The sequence below is a fragment of the Pelodiscus sinensis genome, chromosome 14, assembly GCF_049634645.1.
Source record: "Pelodiscus sinensis isolate JC-2024 chromosome 14, ASM4963464v1, whole genome shotgun sequence".
Taxonomy (NCBI): domain Eukaryota; kingdom Metazoa; phylum Chordata; order Testudines; family Trionychidae; genus Pelodiscus; species Pelodiscus sinensis.
The window spans coordinates 38,310,442-38,322,803 of NC_134724.1; the positions used below are offsets into that span (position 1 = coordinate 38,310,442).

The window sequence follows — 12,362 nt, forward strand, 5'->3', positions numbered from 1 at the left end:
GGGAAAGCTTCAGATAACTCACAAGGATGCTAATATATAGATGAAGGATTGTGTTGTAGCAGAAGGTACAGATCTTTTTGTACTGTTCAAATTATTATGAAAGTAGCAGCTCTTGCAATCAAGATACTTTCTTGTATGCAGAGTGTATCAGATAAATGCAGAATTCTCTTGCACTGCCTTGCCTTTGTGACCTCTTAGATTTTGGTTTTCATCTATATATTGCAATGATGTGCCATATAAAACCACATAGATATTTTTGTTATCTATAAAGTTGTGGAATGTTCTAGTCTCAAATTGGAATTAAGACATGTATCACATGCTGTTTTTCTTAAGCAAAAGCTCTGCTGATGCCGAATATCATGGTGACTTATCAGCCCAGTATCAAGCCATGGATAACACTTTCCCTTTGGAGATATAAATTAAAATGATCTCTTCTACTATCCAACTGACCACTGCTTGGCATATTGTATCTTAATTGCTGCATCTTGTTAAGGCACAGCAACATAGGAAAAAAGACAGGAGAATTTAAATGTACACAGGTAAAGTTAGAGCAAGTGTGAAGAGGTCACTTATAGAAATGAGAGGGATAAGCCTTTTTAAATACTAAGATTTGAGACATGCTATTGGTAGATCAATGTCATAGACCAAATCTGTATCTGATTTTGTTTTCCCCTTGTGTTTCTTATTTACCTGAAAATAAGCAGCAGAAACTGTAGCACCTATTATAGCAGGACAACAAAACATCTTATCAGCTGTGGGCTCTTTTGGTACTTATGCTTGCTATGTCATGGGATGGGTGGGATTTTGATTCGCTTGGAATTTTTCGTTAGCCTTGTAGAATTTTTATGGACTTGCTTCTTAAAACAGGGCAGTTACATTGTACTGGATGTGAGGTGCTCAGGAGATTGATGAATGAATTAGTTCCCTAGCTTTAACCACATAATTAAGGAAAAGCAATTGGTAGACTCCTGCTTTGGTCCCATGAGGATATTGGGACACTGCACAAGGAAATATTTAAGAGCCTAGCTTAAAAGAGGGAAAACATCCATTGGAAAAATAAAGCCCCATTTTTATTTTCCCATTGTAGAATCTGTGCGGAATACACCAAGCACAGACACCATGCCAGCTTCCTCATCTCAGACATGCTGTGCTGACCATCAAGATCCAGAAAGTGCTGCAGTATCTTATCTGGCCAATGCACAGGAGGAGGATTCAGGCCAAAGTCTCCCTACTGCCCACGTCCGTCCCTCTCACCCTCTGAAGAGTTTTGCAGTGCCAGCAGTTCCAGCCACAGGTTCAACATATGATCCTGCGTTGCCAAGCACACCGTTACTGTCACAGCAAGGTGAGCGGGTGAGGAACATGACATGGTATAGCTCTGAGAATCACCTGTGGAGGAGAATAGAGTGAAGAATAGAGGGGCTGTCAGTGGAGGGAGAGGAAGGGAATCAAGAGGGAAAGACTGTACCTGATATACAAGTATCGAGTTGAGTGGCAGCAAGAGATCAGACTGGACTGAATTTCATGTATTTAGTTTTCAAGGGCAGCAGTAAACTTCAGGTATTTGGATAATCCATTGGGATATTTGTTTCAAGCAGTAGCTCTTATCTGCTGGAAACCAGCTATATTCTGATAGACCCCTTTGGTCTGGCCAGTTCAAGAGCATTCTTTGCACTGTGAAAATGCCGCTGGCATTCCCACACTGAGCCCTAGCAGACTGAAACGCTTTCTCCGGCTGGCCAGAGACACCACCGCTAAGAGCAGGTCACCTTTTTGTTCTCAGCTTCGAACCATCCAGTTCACTCGGTGAAGACTGCGTCTATCGGGACTTTAGGGAGAACTCGACCACCTATGCCAGTGGTAGTACCCAGCGCCCCCGACGTTCCAGAGACCACCAGGATGCTTGAGGACTCAGAAAGTGTAAGCTTCCTTGGCAGCACTTACCAGAGCATGACACCCCTCTCTGGACACCCGCAGAGCGCAAGGGAGAAATGCTTACCATAAGCAGGGCTGGGAGGGGGGGAGGAGTTGATTTCACAGGCCTGAAGGGCAGTTATGTGCCCAGGTCAGGAATTCGGGTGTAAGCGCCTAGCTGGACCAGACAAGAACTCCCATTGGCACTCAGTAGGAGTTGGGCCCGGAATTGTCCTTTTTGCCTCTGAAACTCCCTGTATGTTTTGTGGAGAAGATAAGGGCTTATTGCTGAGAGTTGAGGCCTAATAGTGGTTGTTGGGAGCCCAGTCTCTTGTAATGCTCTGTCACTGTGCTTCTGCCTGAATGTGCACTAATCCCTCTCTGAGTCGAGACTGACACTTTACCCAAAGCAGCAGAACCTCATGTTAACAACCCTGTAACATGAATGTGGGAGAGCGAGGTTCTCCTAGACAGTTACCTGAGGAAGAGTTGCCAAGCTTCTGTGTTCCCCTCTCCTATCTGGATGAAGAGGAGGAGGGTAAAGAGGAGCTGGAATAGACTCCTCTAAGTGCCAAAGAATTACTGAGCAGAGCCGGAGGCTCCAGCGAGAGTTCTCTGCTGTCCTGGAAAGTCCCTCCTGCTTCACATGCTGTGACCTTGCCCTTGCTGGCATTTCATTTCCCTACCTTTGTTGGGCTAGAAGGCTGTTCCTGGATTGCCCTGCTACTAGAAATCCCAGAGCTGTCATCTCTCACAGCACAACCAGGGCACAGCCCAAGGATGAACAGTGAAGGTGACAAAAGGAGATTTGACTATCTCCATATTTAACCACCTGAATGAAATGGTTTGATTTTCAAAAATGTGGAGCTCCCCATGCTCCCATGGAAGCTGGGGGGACTCAGAGTGCTCTGCCTAATTGGAAATCAGGCTCCTTGTTGTGTGTACATGACCAGTCAACTGAAGGCACCTGCCTTTGAAAATGTAAGCAAAAAACACTTTGTAGCTGAAGCTACCATTGCACTGCTGCAAATCAGTAGCTCTGATGTGCTACTATAGTGCTGTGGGGGCAGAAAATGTTTCCTTTGAAATTTCTGTTTTTTTCGTCTTTTCCCACTTTCCCTGTTTTTTTTTTCTTTTTTCTTTACCACATTCTGTGGGCCAATAATTCACCCTTTTTGGTTTGATTTCTGTATGTTTTGCTGTGGTTTGTTTGCATGCCTGATTCTGCTGCACACTCATATTTCTTTCATCGATTTTGCAAAATTATGGCAGTTGAAAAATGGTTGGTGATTTCAATTTGTGCATTCACATAACCATCAAAACTTGGCTTTGCCATTACATAATTTAGAGTCCTACAGTATACCAGAGTCATTGATCATTATTCCTCCTCCCACTCTTCCTTAAAGAACACTGCTCATCTTGTCCAGTAATCCTCTTAAATCTCCTGCAGAACTATGAACCGGATGAGCTGACCAAAGAGATGGCCCACCTGGAAGGACTAATGAAGGACCTTAATGCCATCACGACAGCATGAACACCTTCACCAGGACATGACTCCAAATCAAGTTACATAAGTCTTGGAACTCTGCCTTGGACCACAAGGAATTGTACAGCGAAAGAAAGGGATAGCACAGGAGAGCAGACATAGAAAGCAAACAAAACAACTGGTGCATTAATGCTAATGTTGGTTAAAAAATATGACTTTTCTCCTTGTCGTCCAGAAACAAAGTCATTGCCAGGCTGAAGTCTGTTTGCCTGCTGAATCCATGCAGGATGGGGACACATCAGGTGAAATCTAGTGTCCAGACAAGAGGGGGAAAAAGCAGATGGACTCTGCATTCTTTTTCTGGTCAGGTTTTGTCTCAGTGGTGTGATTGCCCTGCCTTTTCAGTGTTGGACATTCGCATTTATGTACAATTTTGTGTGTTTTTATTTTATTTTATCTTTTTTTATAAAAAGGAAAAAAAATTGTGTAATCTGAAAAAAAGAAAACTGTTGTTGTTTTCCCCAACCTAGACTGACGTTTGACTGCTTGTTCTATTGTGTATGGAAGTTCATTGCCAATGTGGGTATTCTGTTTTGTTTTTATTCTGCATATAATTACATCTCCTTCCAGCAGTTAATCCATGGCCATTTGGGATGCTGCATTGCTATTTGTAAGCTCTTATATTATTTTTATATTATAATTATTAAAAGCCTGACTTTCTCCTCTCATCACTGTGAGATTACAAATCTGTTTGAATTGAAATGTAACACTGAAAGACTTGTTTGTCGCTTTTTGTGCAGTTTCAATATTTTGATTGGGGAAAAAAGGGGGAGGGGAGCCATGGGCTAGTAGGAGGTTTCCTTATTGTCGTTTTCCAGTCTTCATATGTTCACTAAAAGACTGAAGAAAATGAAAGCATCTTCTGTTATGTCCTTTCTTGTAACTTAATCATACAGTGTCTCTGGTTATTAAATTGCAGTGCGAGTCTTTTAGAACCATTTTTTAAAAGTTCCTCTTGTACAGTAGGATTCTTATGTACAGATACATCATACCTTATTTTGGCAACAGTGCTTGGATTTATTGTTAGCTATCATTTTAAAGATCCTACAGATATTAACAATTAAGTGCAAATTGAGCATTATTTCAGCTCTTAGGACATGCAGCAAACAGTTTGCACAACACTTATCCGCTGCTATGATACTTAAATCTAGGGTTTAAGTACTGGCATATCCTGAAGCAGAGAACTGTGGAGGGGTTGTAATCCAATAGCATGCCTTTGGAAACAATCAAACTCCACTAATGCGATCTTTCCACTATATAAACCCCAGCCAGCAGCTCTTTCAGCTAAATCCACCCCAGTGTAATTTTTCTATCCCAGACCATTTAAACAGTGCTTTGAAAAGAATTTTAAATGTTCAACTGCAATTGAGGCAAAATGTATTTTTACACATTGAAAACCATATAAAAATCAGTATTAATGTCTCAGGTGCTGCTCTCACATCTCTCTAGGAGGGGGAGGGAAGTTAAAAGGGAATTCCTGCAGGAGGAAAACAAGGACAACTGAAGTGTTGTCTTTTTCCAACGTGCTGTAGGAATGGTAACTGGCCTAAGGAGATGAAATCTCCGCTTTCCTTGGAACTCAAGATATACACTTTGTTAGGAAGAAAATAAAACCAGAATTTACTGATGGCTTGATATGGAAAATCTACTCTGCCAAAGCAGGTGGTTAATAGGCTGGGAGTCTCTTGTGCCTCTCAGAACACTGAGCAGAAAACATTAGGATTTATATAATAATAAAGCAATAAGTCTGTATTTTCTTTTTCTTGTCCATTTGGATTAAAAGATGACTCTCTAGGCCAGTGGTCTGGTTCCTGACACTGAGAAAGAAAGCAATGAATCATCCTGGAAATTGGCTGCAACTTAATTGAGATTTGACTTCCTTTCTTTTCTTGGACTCCTTGTGTGTTGCCATTCCCAGCAGATTTGCTGGTATTATTTATTATTTGGGGGGTGGAGAGGGTTTGGGGAAAAGTGTAACATTTGAGCACCCTGGGCCACACTGAAAATAGATGTTCAGCTGTTATGGCAATACAATTCAGGGCAAAATAAGATACAGAACTTGTATTTAATTAACAAAACACACACACTTGGATGCACATGTTGCTTCTGACATGTTGTGCGTGTTTTCCTCTGACCTATACCCAAAGAAATACCATCATGTGTACTCAGTATTCTTAGCTGTTGGGTCTTTGTGAATATTACTTATGTAAAACACGGGGAATGTTAATATTGTCACTGAATTTGGGATGGGGCTAGTATTTTTATTGATAAAACAACTGTTCAAGGTTGGGTTTTTTAAGGTTAAACTAAAAATCAAGTCACTGTACAATCTGTATTGCACTTTTTCATGTTTTAATGCTACAGTTTCTTACATATCCTGTGCTTTTGAATTTGGAACATTGTGTATCTTGTAGTGTCATAGGCTGTTAAATGGCAGCTTCCTTCAGAAGCATTTGGGGAAAAAACAAACCAGCCCTGTCTATGGCTTTTATTCTGATGTAGGAGAATTTTGAGGACTGCTGTAGAATTCAACCTTTCTGTACCATTTTCTCCCCTCCCCCCTTTTTTTGGCTTTTCTGTAGTATTTGCTGTATACTCTATGGCTTTTTTAATAACTTCATGTTTATTATTTAGTATTGGATATCCAATACACTTTTTTAATCCAATCAAATTCTGGTCTGCTTGGAGAGTTTGTTCCCTTTTGTTCATGCCTGTGCCTGCTATTTTTAACTTTTGGGTGACCCAGGATTGAATGTTACTTACACTTGTTTGTCCTTTTGGGTTAAATGGGTGGAGCAGCATAGTGGTGTGAGGTTACACAGAGAAAGGCAGAAGCAGCAAGTTACTAACAGTGGGGTGTGTTTCTCCAATTTGCAGTTAACTCCCCTACATTTCAGAAACTCACCAGCATCAATCTCCTCTTCCAACAAACTTGCCCCCTAATGAAATTACAGTCTGAATCTCTGTGGTCCAGCACCCTCGGGACCTGGGGAAGTCAGACCAGGGGGTGTCTGGGCTCTCCCATGGCTTCCCTCCTGGCTGCTGCCACAGGAGAACCTAGAGACCTGACGTCCTCTGGCCACCTGCCTGGTTCTGCTGCCCCCATCCTGCTAGCGGGCCTTTGCTTCCTGTTCTGTGCAGAGTGGCAGCTGCTCCTGTGGTTCCCTGCTCCTGTGCAGGACAGCTACTACTCCCGGGGTTCCCTGCCCCAAGCTGCCTGGCTCTTTCCCCATGGAGCAGCAGTCTCTCCTAGGGCTCTCTACCCCCAGGTCATTGGTTCTGTGGGCTGCCACCAACCAGATGCTCTCAGCCTCTGTGGCCAGGGAGCTCTGGGTTAGCAACTTCTGTAGTCCTGCCGCACCACAGAGTCCCAGATATGAGAGGTTCAACCTGTATTTCAAAGCAATTAAGTATTCTATAGAAAGTGTTCTTGAAACAGTAAACTCAAATCCACAGAAGAACAGAATTCTAGTGCTCTGCACGTAGGAGCTGGTATCTGTAGATGTCAAGGTGCTTTACAATGTGAGGTTTTCCTGATCAGAAAGAGAGAAGTTACTTTTCAACCCTGGCATCCAGCTACTTGCCTGGCACAAGAACCCAGCCCTCCTGGCTCCCTTCCCCGAATGCAATCTACAAGCCCAAAGGATGGCCGGCCTGGGACAATAGCCATGTCCCATTTTCACACTTACTTCAAACCTGGTTCTCTTAAGATACCTCTATGTAGCCCATGCTTGGACACTAAAGTAGCAGTATGGGCATTGCAGCCTAGGGAGTGGGAGGGGCTTCACTGTCCAGGCCACAATCTAATGGCACTGTCTACTACAGGGGTGGGCAAGAGGCTGCCAGTGAGCTGGATCCAGCCTGCAGCTGCCTTGCTGGAAGCCCTAGGCAGAGAACAGCTCACACTTTAAAAAGCCAGCTGTTTTCTACTCCCGGCGGGGGGGGGGGGGGGGCGAATTTTCATGTTACTCCCACCCATTGGCCAATCTCTGTTTCCAGCCAACAGGACAGTGTAGGAAGCCTTCTCCCTCCCTCCTTGCCCCCTCATGCCCAGAGTGGAGCCACATGGAGCAGCCTGCAGCAGATCATATGCCTCAGGCTTCTGCTGGTAAGTGCCTCCCAGTCAGAGCCTGACACTGGCACCCCAGCCCCTCCTTTCCACATACCTAAATCCTCTGCCCCTTCCTGCACCCTAATCTCCTGCCCCAATCACAATCCCTTCCTAACCTAGGTCACATTCCAAAACCCTGCATCCCAGTCCCCTTCCCTACGTCACAACTGCCTCCTTCACCCAAGCTCCCTTCTGCACCCCAATCCCTTACCCCAAGCTCCCTTCTGCACCCAACTTCCATCCCAGAGCCCAGAATTCCTCCATTAATATCCTGGAAGAGTGCAGCCCTCAACCAGTTTCCAAAATCTTGGAGTGGCCCCCATCAAAAAAATGCTCGGCCCTGGTCTAATGCAACTGCTTTTAGCCCTGTAGTGTGAGCTGAGTCTGTTATCCTGGGCTTCCAGGCTTGCTGCTGTGTGCTGTGCAGATATACCCTTATGCACTAGCTTGGGCAGACTTTGAGAAGCTCTCCCTAGTCCAGACAAAATTATCTTGCATATACTCCACCATTCCCTTCCTAGTACTGTTCAGCACAAATATGGGCAGTCAGACACCCAGGCAGCCTGCCTGCTTTCTCTAGGGGCCCTTAGGACTCCAAGAACACCAAGTGCAGGGGTGGCCAACTCATTACAAACAGAGCCAAAATAGTGGTGGATAGAGCCAAGGGAAAGAAGTTGAACCAAAAAACCCAAAACTGTCCCTTTAAGAGCTGCATGTGATCCAAGCGGGCTTCCATCAGCCTCAGATCTTGCTGCCACAAGCGGTGCCCAGACCAGACAAGGATAAAAGATCAGAGCAGGTGTGGGAGCTGCAATTTTTCCTTTGAAGGCCACCCCTGACCAAGTGCTTTATTTCTTCTTGCAAATGTTCATTGACAAAGCCCGGTTGTTATGATTTCCTCTTAAGCTTTGGCAATGTGTTGAGGTACTAGATGGGAATTAGGCTTCAGTGTGTTTCCAGGGAGCTCCTTTCAGTATGGCAGCTGAGCATGGACTTTATGGCTGCGTCTAGATTGGCATGATTTTCCAGAAATGCTTTTAATGGAAAAGTTTTCCGTTAAAAGCATTTTCGGAACAGAGCGTCTAGATTGCAAAAGCACTTTTTGTGGAAGAGCGTCCGTGCCAATCTAGACGCTCTGTTCCGCAAAAAAGCCCCGATCGCCATTTTTGCGATCGGGGCTTTTTTGCGGAAAACAAATCTGAGCTGTCTACACTGGCCCTTTTGCGCAAAAGGGACTTTTGCCTGAATGGGAGCAGAATAGTATTTCCACAAGAAGCACTGATTTCTTACAGTAGGAAGTCAGTGCTTTTGCGGAAATTCAAGCGGCCAGTATAGACAGCTGGCAAATTTTTCCAGAAAAGCGGCTGATTTTCCAGAAAAACTGACCAGTCTAGAGACAGCCTAGATGTATATAAGACAGAAGTTTACAAAGAAATGTACTTTTTGCATAATGGCACATTTATCAAGCAGCCCAAGAATGCTGCATAATCTGCACCAAACCCAGACAGAGAAGACTGAACACTGTGCTTAGTTTAAAAAGGGAAAGACTGTTATTCCGGGTAACTTTATGGTATTGTCTTTGCAACTTAAAATAAGCTTGATATAAATTTTATAAAGGGGAGTGACTCTTCTTTTCGAGGGAAGGAGGGTGATTTTAAGTTTCTCACAAGAAGAATCTTTCAGGTTGGTCACTACTGTCTCCCCCAGAGAGGCAGTGATGAGGCATACATGCCAGAGGGCAGCCAAACCCACTCATAGCTCAGTTTAATGTACTATCATTACTGGAAAAACTAACAGCATGTGATCATCCATCTAATGAGTTACCACCTGCATTATTGTAACTTGTAGGACAGTGTTTCTTAAACTTTTTAAGACCAAGGAACACCAAAAAATATTTTTTTTAAATGAACACCAAGGATTTTTTTTTTGTTGAGCCAAAAAAGGGGGGGGGCAGAGGGAAAGTTATTAACTTCCCCCCTCTACCTTTTTTTGGGAGGGTCATGGGGGAGGAAGGGTTGCTGTCCCTTTAAGGGTGGCCATTTTGAACTTATTCTCCACTGTGCACCTCTGACTCTCTCTCAGCACACAGGTGTGTGCCACAGAACACAGTTTAAGAAAACCTGATCTAGGAGCTCTAGTCAGGGCCAGGGCCATTATGCCTAGGCATTACAGGTTGACTTGTGTATTCAACACTGGCTCCCTCTCTCACTTTACAGTTAGGCCTAAAGTATGAATTTTAACTAGTTTAGTTAAATGGTGCAAAGTCCTGTGGGGATGCTCTTTTCTGCTCTTTTGGGTTATCTGAAATCAGTTACATACAGGTTTAAGCTAAACCACAAAAAGCCTCCTTAAACTGAAATAAGAGTATTGTAATGGGGATGCCTTGGTTTAACTAAAGTATACAACCAAATTTAAGTTAACCCTCCCACGCAGACAATGCCTCTGTTTTTATCTGTGCAAAATCAAACTATCCTGCATGGCCCATGAGAAACCTTTTGTCTTCAGATCACTGGCATGACTGAGTAAACATGTATACACTATAAATGGATGCAGTGCTTTACGGAGAGCAACCACCAAAGTACTTACATAACTAAGGGTCTAATTTTCACACCTGAAGAGCACCCCAAAATACCACGGAAGTCAAGGAAAGCTGCAGGTGGCTGCTCCTCTGAAAATCAGCTCCCAGAACTGGAGGAAATGTGGAGGTGCAGGCAGCTGATGAGTCCTGGCAGAAGTGGGCTCTGAAGAGAAGAGAGTGCTTGCTGCAGAGGATGTGGGTGGCTGTTCCAGCTGGGAAAAAATTGAAATAAGGAATGCAGGTGGGGACCAGCAGAGCTCTGGCATGTGACTGTGCTTTAAAGAGAAAGGCCTGACTCTGAGATGGCACAAAATATACTGTGGGCAAGTACCAGAAACTCAGGTGGACGGGGGAAGGACGAAGCTGGCACATGGTAAGAAGCGGACTTTGTGTTCAGGCTGCTGCTTGGGGGGTTGCCAGAGCCACCGGACCATCCACCCTGCCTTGGAGCCCCCCGGCCCAGCCCAGGAGACCCGCTACGCATCTGGGGGGGGGGGGGGGCACTGAGCAGCTGTTCGTGCAGCCAGTGTCTGCGTCCCCCGGCACCGCCCGCCGCGGCCAGGCCCGGCTCTGCTGCCCCCCCCCCCCCCGCGTGTCCCCGGCCCGGCCCGGCTCGGCTGGCCCCCCCCCCCGCGTGTCCCGGCCCGGCTCGGCTGCCCCCCCCCCGCGTGTCCCCGGCCCGGCTCTGCTGGCCCCCCCCCCCCCCCCGCGTGTCCCCGGCCCGGCTCTGCTGGCCCCCCCCCCCCCCCGCGTGTCCCCGGCCCGGCTCTGCTGGCCCCCCCCCCCCCCCGCGTGTCCCCGGCCCGGCTCTGCTGGCCCCCCCCCCCCCCCGCGTGTCCCCGGCCCGGTTCTGCTGGCCCCCCCCCCCCCGCGTGTCCCCGGCCCGGTTCTGCTGGCCCCCCCCCCCCCCGCGTGTCCCCGGCCCGGCTCTGCTGCCCCCCCCCCCCCCGCGTGTCCCCGGCCCGGCTCTGCTGGCCCCCCCCCCCCCGCGTGTCCCCGGCCCGGCTCTGCTGGCCCCCCCCCCGCGTGTCCCCGGCCCGGTTCTGCTGCCCCCCCCCCCCCCCGCGTGTCCCCGGCCCGGTTCTGCTGCCCCCCCCCCCCCCCGCGTGTCCCCGGCCCGGCTCTGCTGCCCCCCCCCCCCCCGCGTGTCCCCGGCCCGGCTCTGCTGGCCCCCCCCCCCGCGTGTCCCCGGCCCGGCTCTGCTGGCCCCCCTCCTCCCCTTCCGTGTCCCCGCCCCGCCCCGCCCCGCCCCGCCCTCACCTGGCGCAGCTGCGGGCCGGGCGCGGTTCCCCCGGGGCTCCCGGCGCGAGTCTCCGCAGCCTGGGCCGGTCCCGGGCCGCCCCCGAGCGGAGGAACCCGCCGGCCCCGCGCCCAGCCAGGCCCGAGGCAACGGCCTCCCCTCAGCCCGCGGCCTCTCGTCTCTGCGCTCCGCCCCCTCCCGCACGCGCCTCCGCGGACGTCCCTGCGCGCTGCCGCCCGCCGCCGTTGCCATGGGCACGAGGCTCGGCCCCTCGCGCTCCTGCACGTGAGGCGACCCCCCCCGCCGTTACCATAGCAACAGCCTGGGCACCGCTAGGCCCCGAGGCCCGGGCCCGCCTGCGCGAGACGGGAATCCCCCTCCCCCCAGCCGCGCGCTGCCTCTCTCAGGGCATCCCCCGGAGTGCAGTGCCCCCCCCGCAGCGCCAGGCCCGGCAGCCGGACCCATAGCGCCCCCCCGGGCCAGTCCTGCCCCACGGCCCCGCTCTGCCTAGGCCCGGGGCCTGCGCGTTATTCCCCCCCCCCGGCAGGGCTCAGCCTCGCCCCCTCCCACAGCCCCCTCCCCTGGCTCCAGCCTTTGCCGGGGGGGGGCTGGACGCTGCTCCTGGCGCGCCCCCCACCCCCTCGGCGTGTCCCGTGGGCGGAGGGCGGGGCTCTGGCGCGCTGGGCCCAGTGCAGCGAGGTGCTGGCTGCTCCCCACGGGCCGCGCCGGCCGCAGCATTAGCCACGTTCCACCGACATGCCAAGGGGCTTTGGCCGAGGCAGGCCTAGGACCCAGCGCTCCTGCGGTGCAGGCCAGGCTAGGGATGCGCCAGGAACCAATAAGGAAAAGCCTGTAGGTTAATGCTACAGACTATGCATCTTCCCCTGCCTGCCACCCACCAATCAATTTTTTAGCAGACTGGCCGACTGTGATTGGGAAACTGGGTGTAGGCCCTACCCCCACTGCGGGGCTG

At 49.2% G+C, this 12,362-nt stretch overlaps 1 protein-coding gene and 1 long non-coding RNA gene across 14 annotated transcripts in view; one reads left to right on the forward strand and one right to left on the reverse strand.

Annotated features, from left to right (window-relative positions):
* The window catches only part of NEO1 (neogenin 1), a 304,427-nt gene extending 298,296 nt beyond the window's left edge, over positions 1-6,131 (forward strand). For all 7 annotated transcript variants that reach the window (XM_075897560.1, XM_075897561.1, XM_075897562.1 and 4 more), the window contains 3 exons: positions 1,088-1,345; positions 1,784-1,920; positions 3,365-6,131. In XM_075897560.1, coding sequence (XP_075753675.1) covers positions 1,088-1,345; positions 1,784-1,920; positions 3,365-3,448 — 479 coding nt within the window. In that variant the 3' untranslated portion in view covers positions 3,449-6,131. The remainder of the gene's footprint in view (positions 1-1,087; positions 1,346-1,783; positions 1,921-3,364) is intronic.
* LOC142818353 (uncharacterized) overlaps positions 1-11,619 on the reverse strand; it is a 52,455-nt gene extending 40,836 nt beyond the window's left edge. The window contains exons 1-3 of one of the 7 annotated variants that reach the window (XR_012895833.1): positions 11,410-11,611; positions 10,158-10,361; positions 6,793-6,993 (exon numbers count right to left, since the gene is read on the reverse strand). This is a non-coding gene — a long non-coding RNA (uncharacterized LOC142818353). Of the gene's footprint in view, positions 1-6,792; positions 6,994-10,157; positions 10,362-11,409 lie in introns of those variants that run through there. The other 6 variants (XR_012895832.1, XR_012895829.1, XR_012895828.1 and 3 more) reach the window with 6 other exon arrangements.
* Between the last annotated feature and the right edge of the window lie 743 nt (positions 11,620-12,362).